Raw genomic sequence first — 12,830 nt, 5'->3', positions numbered from 1 at the left:
CTCCATGGCCACATCTGTGCAGAGATCTCTCTCTCTTGGACAGAGTAGAACATGCCCATCCTGACAGAAACTTCCATTAGTGAGCACTTAATGGGGAAACTTACCTGGCTTTTCCCATCTGCAAAGATGGCTCACCATTCAAAAATTAGAAAAGAAATGCACATTAGCAGATTAGAGGCGGGAAATGTGATTATCTCCATAGACGTAGACAAAGCGTTCAGAGAATCCTTGATGCAGAAAGCCAAGGGCACATAAACTTGGAGAGCTGTCAAGAGGGAGCCCAGGTCGATACATGTTGTGTACAACAGTGCCACCTAATGGCCAGTGTAGGTACTTACATGCGCTCCTGGATCTGAAGGGCTGGGCAGCCGGGTGACCCGTTCTTCCGGCAGCTCTTCTGTGAAGGAGAAAGGATTCCGACCGGAGTGGGTTACAGTTCATGAACTCCCTTCTCAGTTTAGCTGAATCAGATGGACGCCCCCCACCCCCCAAAAAAGACCTAAATTAGTTCTGAGAATTCCAGGAGTTAGGTGAGCATCCCGAACTTTTCTCCTAGCATCAAAGCCTCCAGAGTTAGTTATTGTGGGAACACATTTTCCATGTAGGTTTTGGGGTTTTTTGCTAAAGAGCTTTACTGCGGTATAACGGATCTACTATAAACTGCGCCTATTTAAAATGTACAGTTGTGAGTTTTGACATCTGTTTACACCAATGAAACCACCGCTACAATCGGGAGTTTATCCCCCACGCTTCCTCGTGCCCCTTGGGAACCCCCTCCTGCCCCTTCCTCCTTCCCTGTCTGCAGGCAACCTTTTCTCTGCTTCCTGGCACTAGGGGGAGCTCACATTTCCTAGAGTTTTATGTAAAACGGAGCCATGCAGTATGTACTCTGGGTTGGCTGGGTGCTTTCACTCAGCATCATTATTTTGAGGTTCACTCATGTTGCATATACCGGCAGTTCCTTCCTCTATATTGCTGGCTGTGCTCAGACTCTGGGAAGAGCTAACCCATCAGAATCAATATTAATAATTCATCCATCTCTGCCTCAGGCCCCCCAGCAAGAGAGGAGCCCCAGCCCGAGAAGACGAGGAGGAGGCTGGGCTGTAGGCCCCAGTCAATGGGACAGGCCTCCCCGGGAAGTCTCCCCGGGGGCTTCTTAAAGGGCTACAAGCCAGAGGATGTGAGTGATGTGGCCCAGGGCATCCAAAGGACAACTGCCACTCTGTGTAAAATATGAGGCCGAGCCCCAGCCAGGGTGTGAGCCCTGAGGGCAGGGGCCACGAGGTCGGTTCTGGGGCTGGAGGGATAGGGAAACCTTGGCCCTGCTGCTCCTAAATCACTCTGGGTAAACAAGCAGAGGAAAACCTCCCCGGGGCCAGGCAGTGCTTTGCCAACCAACCAAAAGGCAGCGGAGTCATAAATCAGTTGCATTTGCCCCAAACAGGTCATGAAGAGTTATTCTGAACATGACTTGACAAAAAAAATTCCCTGGAACGGAATCAACTTAAAAGCATAAATAGAGAGAATGGGGAAACGTTCATTTCCCTCCTCTCCGGAGTGATAAGGCTGTGAGGCCGCAGGGCTGGGGCCTCCACGGGGAGGGCTGCCTCTTCTCCCCTGCGATCATGATCCTGAGTGTGAGTGTTCAAGGCCCAGCAGGCCACAGGGTGATGGGTCTTCCACGGAACAGCCACGGCAGCCAGCAGGCATGGATCTTTTGGAGGGTGCAGAGGTGGGGGGTGGGGGCCTCCCAAGATCCTCCAACCTGCCCAGGAACCAGGGCCTGCACAGGACATTCTAGCAGCGCAAGCAGCAGGATGCTCACCTGGACTGTGATGCCACTGAGTCAGCCCCGGCCTGTGAGGTTTCTTTCCATTGAATATGCATACATGTATGCAAGGAGGTCTGGGAGGATCTGCACTTTCATATGATCAAATGTCCTGATGTTTCTGAAACTTTTATAATATATATATATATATTATCTTTTAAAGGCAGCATTGTTTAGCAAGGAATTCTTTTCTTGTTACCAAAATTAGTAACTATAGAAGATTTAGAAAAATATAGAGAAACCAAAAGGGGGAGACAATCACCTATAATTATAATCCCACCACCCAGATATATCCTGTTATCTTTTAGAGAATTTCCATTGGTTATATTTTATAAATATAAAATACATTTTTTAACATAAAAGAGATCATATGGTACATTCTTTGCCGGGGCTGACCAGCAGACCCTGAGCGACCGGTGAAGGATTACCCTAACACACAGTTGCTGTGAAAGAGAGGCTAAGGGGCTGTTTTGCCTCAGGAGCAAATAGCCCTGTTCGCCTGCCTCCTTTGGCTTTTATTGTCACAACAGCTTGAACTAAAATTAACCTCTAGATACAATCTGCAGGGTAAGCATCCTTGAGAAAACACCTGCATCTGTAGTGTCTTTCAAACAAGGACGTTTTGAAGTCTAAACATAAAGACTCTAGCAAAACACCCGGGGCTCAGACTTGTTTGGAAAAGTCAAGGCAGGGTCAGCCACCTTCGGCAAGGTGCCCCAGAGGCCTCTGACCTTTCAGAAAATCCTTCTTACAGACTTTTTCAAACAAGTCCCGTGATTCCCTACAATTCTTTTTTATCATCTACTTCCATACTTCATAATATATGCTCAACATTAGTATGTCATTAACATCCTCCTACAGTATCATTTTAATAGCTTACAGTATTCCATTAAATGGATGTACTATGCTTAAGTATCTCTCTCTAGTCCACCACAGGCAAGTTATCATATTACCATTTTCCCATTATGCCTGCCCTGTATAGGCACACAGTAGGACTGCACTTTCTTGACTCTGGGAGTTGGGTGTTGCCATGGCACTCGTTCTGGCCAATGGAATGTGAGCAGTGAAGCTTTAAGAGCCCATGTTCTCTTTTCCTGCCTCAGCCCAGTGCAGAGATGAAGACAGCGCCTCCCTCAGCCTGGTCTCTGCATGTGCAGTTAGCCAACCTCCAGTGGACATGGAGCACAATGGGGCAGCCAACTCTGGTCTTGGCCACTGGGATTGGGGACTGCTTTGTTTCTGTGACATAAGCTTACCGGTCCTCAGGCTGATGGAGAGACGAGGTTAAAGAGTCCCAACCCTCCAAGTGTGTGTGGTCTTAAGTACAAGCCCAAAATAAATATAAGGAAAGGGTTCAATGATGAGCAGCCAACAGCCATTCAGAGCAAAGCCATGTCCAGGGTGCCACGGAGCAGCTGGACATGGTCAGCCCGGACAGGACAGCATTGGGAAGGACAATGGGCAGAGGATGGCTCACAGGGTCTGGAATGGCTTGGGCAGACTTCGTGGAGGAGAACCGAAGGGCAGGTCTTTGAAGGTTGGGGACATTTGCAGGGGGGAGAGGGGTGTGGAGAAAATGAGAGCTGGAGGCAGGCTCAAAGAGCGAGAAAGGGGCCAGGCTGGGAGAAACCATGGCTGCAAGGAGAGGAACCTCGCCTCTGTCCTCGGCTTCCCACCCTTCCTGTGGGGAAAACACCTCTAGAAACTGCCTGGTCAGGAATGGCAGCGCTGAAACTGCCTTCGGAGGCCGAATGTGTCTTATTTTAATCATATGCGGGCTATTTCCAAGAGTAGGTTTTGGGGATGGAGGGTGGGCAGGGAGAGGTCAATGGGGGAAAAAGGAGACATTTGTAATACTATTTGTAATACTTTAAACAATAAAGAATTTTTTAAAAAGAGTAGGTTTGACTTCAGATAAAGTGAAAAACGACTGTGGTTTGCTAATGCTATTTGAGCATCGCGCCCAACAGCCACAGGTGTGGGCCATTCTTTCAATCTGTTAGTCCTCCAGTCGGTATCTGTCAGTCTGTCCATCCGCCGGTCAGTGTCTCTCAGTCACTATCAGTCAGGCAGCCTGTCAGGGTCAGTTGGTGTCTGTCAGCCAGTGAATCAGCATCTGTCAGTCAGTGTCACTGTCCATCGTCAGCCGGGGTCTGTCAGCCAGTCGGCCAGGCAATAAGTGCAGGGCGCTCGCGGCTCTGAGACCTGCCGTTCCCGTCCTGTGTACTCACCCAGCTCCTTTCCTACCTCTGCACACTGACATGCGCGTGCCACTCCTCCGTGAGGACAGAGAGCGGAGGTGTTGCCTCAGGAACTCAGAACAAGGTGATGGCCACGCTGGGTCAGGCCCTGGGCCCTCATTTCTGCCGCTCTGTCAGCTGCTGGGCCTAGCTGCTGTGATGCTGGAGCTTCCTGGGCCCCGGGGGACATCAGTTCAGAAGCGAGTCACAGGAAACGTGGCCACCTCTGCACTCTGAAGAGACACTTCCTCCCCTGCAGGGGTTTGTGGCACTTCCCCGCCTCAGTGCTCACCTGGGCACAGGCCCAGGGCGGGCAAGATCAACACAAGGATACCTCGGGCACCATAGCAGCAGCCCCCTCCAGCTTCCTCCCACAGAGAGCTCTGCAGACACAAGGTTCTTCCTGACTCAGGGAAAAGGGAATGCACACAGCAACTCCTTTCTCAGGGAGGTCCAGAGCTGGGGACAGGGGTGGGTGGAGCCATCCTAAACCCGGGCACAGTCCCCGGGTTTGAACATTGTTGTGGGCATTTATTTTGTCTGGATACTGTCCCCACTTCTTTGAGGGAACTACTCACCACTCCTATCAACCCCTGAACCACCACCCCCACTCCAACTATGTGGGTGCTGGTGGGAGCTGACAATCACAGTACAGCCCTCATCCTCGCCAGAGGCCTGGGCACGGACACAGCTGGACCCATGGTAGTGCCTCACAGTGATTGGTCCAGGGGCGGGCACGTGATTCAAGCCAGCCAATCAGAATTCTCCCCAGGATTTTTCTGAAGCTGCTTCATGAGTCCTTTAGCTAGAAGCATGTGTGCCTAGGTCTGCCAACAGAATGGCTCTCATTATGTAGGGAAACCCTTAGAAAGAGCCTAAATCTCACACTCGGAAGAGAACAGATGAGAGTCCTGACAGAGTTCAAGCCCCTAATTCCAGCCAGCCCCCGCAGCTGCCTCCACTCCTCACCCCTGGCCTCCTGCCATTTGGTTTGTGAGCCAGGCTTGTAACCGAAGAGCCTTGCCTAATACAAACCAGCGTGCTTGCTGCCTGGGTAGAGCTACCCCCACCCACATCTCACACCCATTTGGAAGTGGCCGATTCAGTGTGTGGTTTGCCCAAGCCCCTGACTTCTCCTTTTTAGCTTCTTGCATCAGATGGGCAGGAAAAACCAGGGAGGCCACTCAGGGCCCTGGCAGATGCAGTGGGTAAGGAACGCACGAGGCCAGAATGGTGAGGGATTACGAATTTATTCAATCATCCGCACACCAGGTGGCTGAGCCTGAATGGCTCCAGCCCCCACTGATGGGAGTCAGTGGCTTTTAAAGGACTTTTGGCGGCCTTTTTCTGGGCGGAGACTTCTTTGTGCAGACCTGAGGGGAGATCATGGAATGTGGTCTCAGCAAAGGGAATGTCCTTAGTGAAGTGGCCTGAAAAGCCAGTTCCTGGGGGGGGGGGGGGGGGGGGGGGGGGATTGATTCAATTATTTGATCAGACTTAACAGTGGGTGGGCCCTGAGGGTGAGGCCCAGGGGTCCCAGCACCTGCCCTTTCCCAGCTGTAAAGTGTATGTGGCTCCTCCTGGGCTCCCACTCCTTCCACTATTTCGTTAGGACACACTCAGTATGGAGAGTGCTCTTGCTTGTCGTGTAGGTACCTACACACAGGGCGCTCCATGGGCAGTGACCTGTGCTCCATGGGCAGGGACCTGTGCAGTCCCACAGGGTCCTGCACTCAGAAGGACCCCAGGTGGGTTGAATGCTCTGCTGTCACCCTCTTGAAATTCTTGATCCCTTTTGAACAAGGGGTTTTGCATTTTCATTTTGCGTAGGGCCCATGGGTTATGTAGCTGGATTTGGCTCTGTGCATTCTCTCAGGGTAGGATCTGTGATTCCAATTAATTGCTCCAGTTCCCAGAGTCGCCCTCCCCATCCCCACTTCTGTAATACCTCTCCCCGTCCCCCTCCCACCCCCATGCTCTTCCTCCCCACAGGGGACTTCTCCCCCAGAGGCAGGGAGCCAGGCCGGCACACAGGGAGCCAGCTGGCAGCCAGCTCAGTGCTCCCCCTCTGCGTTCTCTGTAAAATCCCGAGAGCTGGGATTCATTTTATCCGGAACAGTGCCAACACGAGTGGCTTCTCTGGCTCCTACCCCTCAACCCCCAACATTCTGCAGTTCTGCCTGAAACCACCTTCCTGGGGCCTTGGGAAAGCTGCGCCAGCGTGAACGTGAACGTGGTCCAGCACCGGGCTACTCAGATCTTAGCGATCAGGGACCGACCCGCTGCAGGTCCACACACGAAGAGCAGCCTTTATGAGAACACTTCGTTGTTCTGTAGTGAGGACTTGAAAAGGCTAGCAAACAGGTAAGCAGCCTGTGTCCTTGGGAACAGCCGGCTGAACAGCCGGCGAAGGCATGTCCTTGCCTGGGGCCTCGCTGCCTCTCCTGGAAAAAGCAGATTCCAGCTCCTCCCCTCCCCTCCCCCTCCTAAGGGTGGAATAGCACTGAATAAAGCAGCCTCAGTCTTCACACCCATAGCATTTAACGTGAAAAAACAGGCGAGGGGGGAAGTGACATGGGAGAAACTGGTCTACAATTTGACGGTGCAGAGCCCAGGTGTGGGTAAAAGTGATTTATTGTTGGAACATGTTAACAGCTATGCAACTAGGAACATTTCATTCACCCGTCCCATCCATGTTTTGTGTCACAAAGACATACCAAGACTTTGGAAAAAATTCCAAAGGGGATTACATTGAAATGTGCTGTTTCTCACCTGTGAGTCCTGTGCTTGTCTTAATCACAGTGAGTCAAGTGAAATAGCTTTACAGCTTACTAGCACTCAAACCTGTCCTCCAAGGAAGCGGTTAAACTTCCAGCCGCAAACCAGCCGGGCAGTGATGCCACAGCAGGAGGCAGCCCCAGGGGACAGAAGCAGCTCTAACATAAAGCTTGTCTTTCAAAAGAAAAAACTTAAAAAGAAACACCAAAAAGATAAAATATAAAGCCCATTGCCAGGAAGGAAGGAAGACCAAGAGGAAAATTCAATGTATTAGGAAGAGGGGTCCTCTTCAGGACTGAGAGCCCAAAATAATAAGGTGCCGTGTCCTCTTTTGGAAAAAAGAGGTGAGGAACAGATCTGTCTGAAGCCATGCTAAGAATCTGGTTTAAAAAGACAAAACGGGCCCGGCCGGTGTGGCTCAATGGCTGAGTGTTGACCTATGAACCAGGAGGTCAAGGTTTGATTCCCAGTCAGGGTACATGCCCGGGGTTGTGGGCTTGATCCCCAGTGCGGAGAGTGCAGGAGGCAGCCAATCAATGATTCTCTCTCATCATTGATGTTTCTATCCCTCCTCCTCCCTTCTCTGAAATCAATGAAAACATAAAATTTTTAAAAAGACGAAACGGATCACAGGCAGGCATGTCACGGTATCTCCGGTGGGGGCACTGACCATGAATTAGAGGTCCAGGAGCACATTCTCCCGGGGTGCACCCTGGCCTGTGCCAACAGTGAAGCCAGTAACGCACCAAGAAGAGTGTCTCCTGCTCTTGCCAGTCTGCAGGAAGCTTGCAGGGGTTGGCAGCTGGCTTCCAATCGAGAGGCGCCTCACTGCCTCTGCCATAGCCACGCCACCAAGTCCCTTGAGGAACAAATCAGACGAGACCTGCAGAACTGGGCTTGTAATCCAGAATGAACAGGTAGACACCGCTCAGAGATGCCTGAGGACACAGGTCCATGCTCGGGCAACATCATTTGCCATTGTCATTTCTCGTCCGTTGCGAATGGGTGGACCACTTCTGCCCAAAACTCAAAGCAGTGGCTGGCTGGGAAAGCAGTAACTGTGCAAGGTGGCAATAAGCCTCCATGACTGAGGCTCAGCCCAGCGCGCCGCTGACCAACCTGGAGGTTTCTGAGCAAAAGGGCCTGGGCTGGGAGGGGTGGTTTAGAAGCCTCGGCCAGTAGTGGTCCTTTGCTGGACCACTTATCTCTGAGTCAAATGGTGTGTCTGTGTGTGTACCTGTGTGTGTACGTGTGTGTGTGCGCGCGCGCACGCATGTGTGTGAGCGCTGTGTGGAGCGCTGGGCCTCAGGACGACGTGCCCCTGCTGCACCTCCACAGACCAGCAGGCACACACACAGCTTCAGAGTGGCCAGTGGAGCCCACCATCCAGGCTAGAACTCTGCGTTGCCCTCATGAGGCTATGAGAGAAACAGCTCATAGGAAAACCTCCAGATGCCAAAACCTCCACTGGCCAACTGACCACATATTTCAAACATGATTTGATGCAATGAGATTCAAGACCATTTACCCGGATTTCTCACACCCATGCCCATGACCCACATTAAGTTACATGGGTACACAGCACACACACGCCTAGCTAACAAGCGAGTTTCCTATGCTTAGCCTGATGGTGTGGGGTGTGCGCCGACATTTCCTACTCCACTCCATTGCTGGTGTGACCCCTGCATGCACCGTGTGACCCATTTGTGGATCCCAACTGCAGTTGGACAAAACAGCCCTGAGTGTTCCAGACACGCCCCGGGGAGCCGAGGGGCTGCAGTCTTGCAGGCAAGAGAAGTCACGCTCTCCACGGAGGTAGCCACCTTCCCCGGCAGGAGCAGCCTGCGTCTTCAGTAACAGTCACTAGGTGCCCCTGAGGCTGCTTCGGAGAAGAGGGAGCCCCCACAGGGGGGCTGGCCCCGGTGCAAGCGGGCAGCCACCGGCGAAGTGGAGACGTCCCCCGCCGGCCGGGGCTGGGGCTCGCTCCTTAGGGGTTTCCCACGGGCGCGCCGGACCGTCGGAACCTCTGGATGAGGAGGAGCAGCCTGGTGACGTCGGAGAGCGCGGGAAACAGCGCCATGACGCTGTCCACCTGCTGCGGCGGGAAGATGCTGCAGAGCTCCGTGCGCGCTCGGGCGCGCGCGTCCCCCGCGCTGGCCGCGGGCCCCAGAGGACCCCAGCGGGCGCCGTCGCCCCAGCTCAGCTCCGCCCAGGCCGAGCGCCCCGGGCCCCGGGCGGCCCCGTGCTGGGGGGACCACGGGTCGGCGGGCGGCCTCCCCGGGGGTAGCAGGTCACTCTGCGGGTCCCCGAGGCGGTCCCCAGCCCGGGGCCGAGCCAGCGGGCCCGACTGGCTCTGGGGGCTCGGGAGGCCGGGCGGAGCGGGCAGGGACAGGGGAGCGGCGGGCGCCACCCAATCGGGGCAGCGTGGTCGGGTTGCGAGGCCGGGAGGGGGAGCCCCAAAGGCGCCCGGGTCGTCGCTGAGGGCGAGCCGGGAGAGGCCCCCCTCGAGGCCCGCCACGTCGGCCCCCCGCCGCGCCGGGGGCAGGCTGCGCGTGCGGGGCTCCCGGGGGCCGGGCCAGGCGGCGGCGGGGGCACTCGGGGGGCGGCCCTGCTCGGCCCGGGCCCTCGGTCGCTCCTCGCCGGCGCCCGCACCCCGCCAGGTGCGCGTTTGGGCGCGAAGCTCGTCGGCCACCGCCAGCTGCGTGTGGTGCGGCCTCTCCGGGTGGTAGAACTTGCACTTGATGCCGTAGGTGCACTTCTTGCCTGGAAGGGGCAGGGGGGCGAGAGGGCGCGGGGTGAGACCTCGGGCGGGCGGGAGAGGCTGTGTGCCGGTGCGGTGGGCAGTGCCTGCCCCGGGGCTTTCTCCTGGGATGTTGTTAACAGAAAGCGCCCAGGGTGCAGTTAGCTGGATGGGGCAGGACCAGGTGGGGTGGAGTGGCCCGGGGCGCAGGAGGGATGCGCAGGGCGCAGCACCCGCCTCCCTGGGGTAGAGGCGCTGGGCACAATAACCCCGGTGTCAGCCAGGAGGGTGTCAGCCAGGAGGGTGTCAGCCAGGAGGGTGTCCACCTGGGAGCTCCCTTTGGCCACGGAGTGAGACCAAATCTCTCCACTCATGGATCTCAGTCTCCATTTTCCCAGGAACCCTGTGGATAGGGGGCCTCGGGAGTGGGTGGACAGTGGGTACTTGTGGCATAGGATGCACCTCCAGGGCTGCCTCAGTTTCCTCCTCTTGCCCACATTCCTGTGTTAACCATTGCCCTCTCCCTACATGGTGTCCTAACAGGTGATCAAATAATTTAAATTTTATCATCACAACCTGGGCACCTTTGAGAGTGAAAGGGAGCAGAATGCATCAACCTGCCTGTGTTTCACCTTCATTCTAACATGAAATCCCTCTCCCTGTCACCTAAGGCTTTTTGAACTTCTATGGGCGCGCAAACCAGGGCCTGGGGACATGGGATAACTTTCCAAGCAAGTTAGTGGACGCTGCCTAGGAGACTGGCGCCCTGGAGGGCTCCGGATAAAATCCCTAACTCTTTTTAAAAATCTTATTGTTTAATTTTTTTTATTGATTTTTAGAGAGAGGAGGGGAGAAGGAGAAGGGAGAGATATAGAATCATCCATGAGAGAGAGACATCAATTGGCTGCCTCCTGCATACGCTGTACTGGGGATCAAGCCGCATGTTCCCTGACAGGGAATTGAACCAGTGACCTCATGGTGCGTGAGTTGAAGCTCAACCACTGAGCCAGAATCCCTACCTCTTAATGACAGCATTGACTAACGGCCATAAGGGCCCAGGGGTGGGGGATGGCGGGCAGGAAGGATCACAGCCTGCCAGGTGCCAGGTGAAGGGACTGATAAAGGGGAGCCTGGGGGACACAAAGCCTCCTTGCTTCCGGGACCAGCTCTGTCCTAGGTGTGACCCCAGCATCCACCCCCCAAAATACTTCCATGCAACAGGCAGCCCAGGTGTCAGTTCATCCCTACAATAACCCGTCAGGACACTGTCATCGAGACGCAAGGCCCGGCACTGGGCCCGAGCGGCGCGGGGTGTCACCCACCGTATGGGCAGTGCTGCCAGGAGGGCTCCGGGGGCTTTGGCTTCCTGCTCAGGAAGTTGTTCAGGGTGGGTCCCCGGCGGCCCAGGGGGTCGTCAGGAGGCATGAACCTGGAAAGCAAGCACAGAGGGGCCACTGCAAGACCAACAGGGACTCAGCCATGCCACCTGCATGGGAGCGCCCAGCAGGAGGGTGGCAGCCCCTGGCATGGCCTGGGCCAGGTTCACCAGCCAGCACTCTTCCCGCACCCAGAGGTGGCACAGGGTGTGGAAGCAGCACAGCCCATTCTCGCCCTGCGCGCGTGCAGAGCCCAGTTCGGATCCCTGGAGAGCAGCCCCTGGGCCGCCTCCAAGAGTCTCTCCTGCGGAGGTTCGTGCCAGCGGGACCAGAACCACCTAGCAACTCCTTTCCAAATGCAGGTCCCTGGCTTCCTACCAGACGCGCTCAATCCGAATCTCAAGTTGCTCGGGAACCTGCATTTTAACAAGGCCCCGGGTGATTTTTATCCACTCAAATTGAAGCACAATTGCTCTCGACCCCCTCCAACCCTACTCTGAAAGCGGCTCTGGGCTGCCTTCCCCTGCCCTCAACAGAGAAAGTTAGAGACCTCCGTGGGGCTACAAACAGCCCTGGTCCTCTGAGTCCTTGAGGCTCAGATCCCATTTCTGCAGCTACCCCCACAGCCTGGCATTAACGTGAACAGCGAGTTTGGAACACCCGTGGGCGAGTCAGCAAAGCTGTGGATCTCAAGTGCGGCCTGCACACTCCTCCTCTGCCAAGCCGGGCTTCTGGGTGGGTTTGGTCTCAGCTCCCGGCACTGCCTGACCCAGGCCATGTTCTCTGCCCCACCCTGCCCCGCACCTGCCCCTTCCCCTCCCCCTGGCATTAAGTCTAACAAGGAAGGGAAAGCAACCTCAGGGTGCTAACAGCTCAAAGGGGAAAACAACATTCCTGAGAAGGAAAACTCCCCTGGTTTAGCGCCATCCAGTGTTTTATATGAATACTTCTGTTCCCAGGAGACACTTCCATGTCACAGAAAGGCTCCGCTGGAGGGGCTGTGGGTTCTGAACAGAGGGCCTGTATTTACACGTTTGTGTCCCCTAAGAGTCAAGGGTCATGCTGAGGTCCCATCCTGCAGACCACGTCCACCAGGCCGGCCCGGAGCTGGGCGATCCCTGGGCAGCGTCCGCAGCTCGGATCCCAGCTACACAGCCGGCTTCTCAGAGCTGGGCCCTGACCAAGAATCCAGGGAGCGGCCCACTGCGGTTATTAAAAGTTCCCAAAGGCTTCACCTCCTGCTCTCTCCCGGCCTTGCAGCTGCTAGCTGGGCCAAGAGGGCCCTACGGACGTGCCCAGGGCACTGGGGTGGGCATCCTCGCCCACAGGCGGCGGGCAGGCCCTGCCTCTGGCAGCCAGGCAGCCTTCTGGCAGACCCTCAGCAGAGGCCCGTGTGTCAAAAAAAACTTGGCCCGGGCCCCGGGCTGTCACCAGGCCAGAGGCAGCCATGATCCGTCAGACCTCAGGGAGGCTTTTCTGGAACCCACAGTGCCCAGACTTGCCAGATTCCTCCAGGCCTGGGCTGGAGAGAGGAGCCGCTGGCCTTGCGTATGTGGAAGTGACCAGGGGGGCTACTGCAGGGAGCTGCTGCCAGCATCTGCCCTGGGGCTCGGGAGGGTCCTCCACCTCCGTGCCAGGTGGTAGTGGGGGCAACAGCGTCCCCTGGGGGCACTGTGTCCTGGCCTGCCCTGAGAATAACAGGGTACAATTCTCTCCCGTCCTCACAACCATCTCAGATATAAATCTGATTAATCCAAGTACATTAATTCAAGGTAAAGAACGTTCAGCTGAATGAAACTGAGTGATTTCCCCAGGACACACGCTCTATAAATCGCACAGTTTCAGTTTAAAACCTCACCTCCTGGGAC

At 55.4% G+C, this 12,830-nt stretch overlaps 1 protein-coding gene across 3 annotated transcripts in view; it reads right to left on the bottom strand.

The window, feature by feature from the left end:
- Nucleotides 1–6,684: 6,684 nt before the first annotated feature.
- The window catches only part of ZC3H12D (zinc finger CCCH-type containing 12D), a 28,145-nt gene continuing 21,999 nt past the window's right edge, over nucleotides 6,685–12,830 (bottom strand). For all 3 annotated transcript variants that reach the window (XM_070417489.1, XM_070417488.1, XM_070417490.1), the window contains exons 5-6: nucleotides 10,909–11,015; nucleotides 6,685–9,609 (exon numbers count right to left, since the gene is read on the bottom strand). In XM_070417489.1, coding sequence (XP_070273590.1) covers nucleotides 8,834–9,609; nucleotides 10,909–11,015 — 883 coding nt within the window. In that variant the 3' untranslated portion in view covers nucleotides 6,685–8,833. The remainder of the gene's footprint in view (nucleotides 9,610–10,908; nucleotides 11,016–12,830) is intronic.

Source organism: Myotis yumanensis, unplaced genomic scaffold (assembly GCF_028538775.1).
Source record: "Myotis yumanensis isolate MYYU_CA2020_CCGP unplaced genomic scaffold, mMyoYum1.0.hap1 SCAF_6, whole genome shotgun sequence".
NCBI lineage: Eukaryota > Metazoa > Chordata > Mammalia > Chiroptera > Vespertilionidae > Myotis > Myotis yumanensis.
The sequence above is the reverse complement of the archived record's forward strand: the minus strand, read 5'-3'. Positions and strand labels throughout refer to the sequence as shown.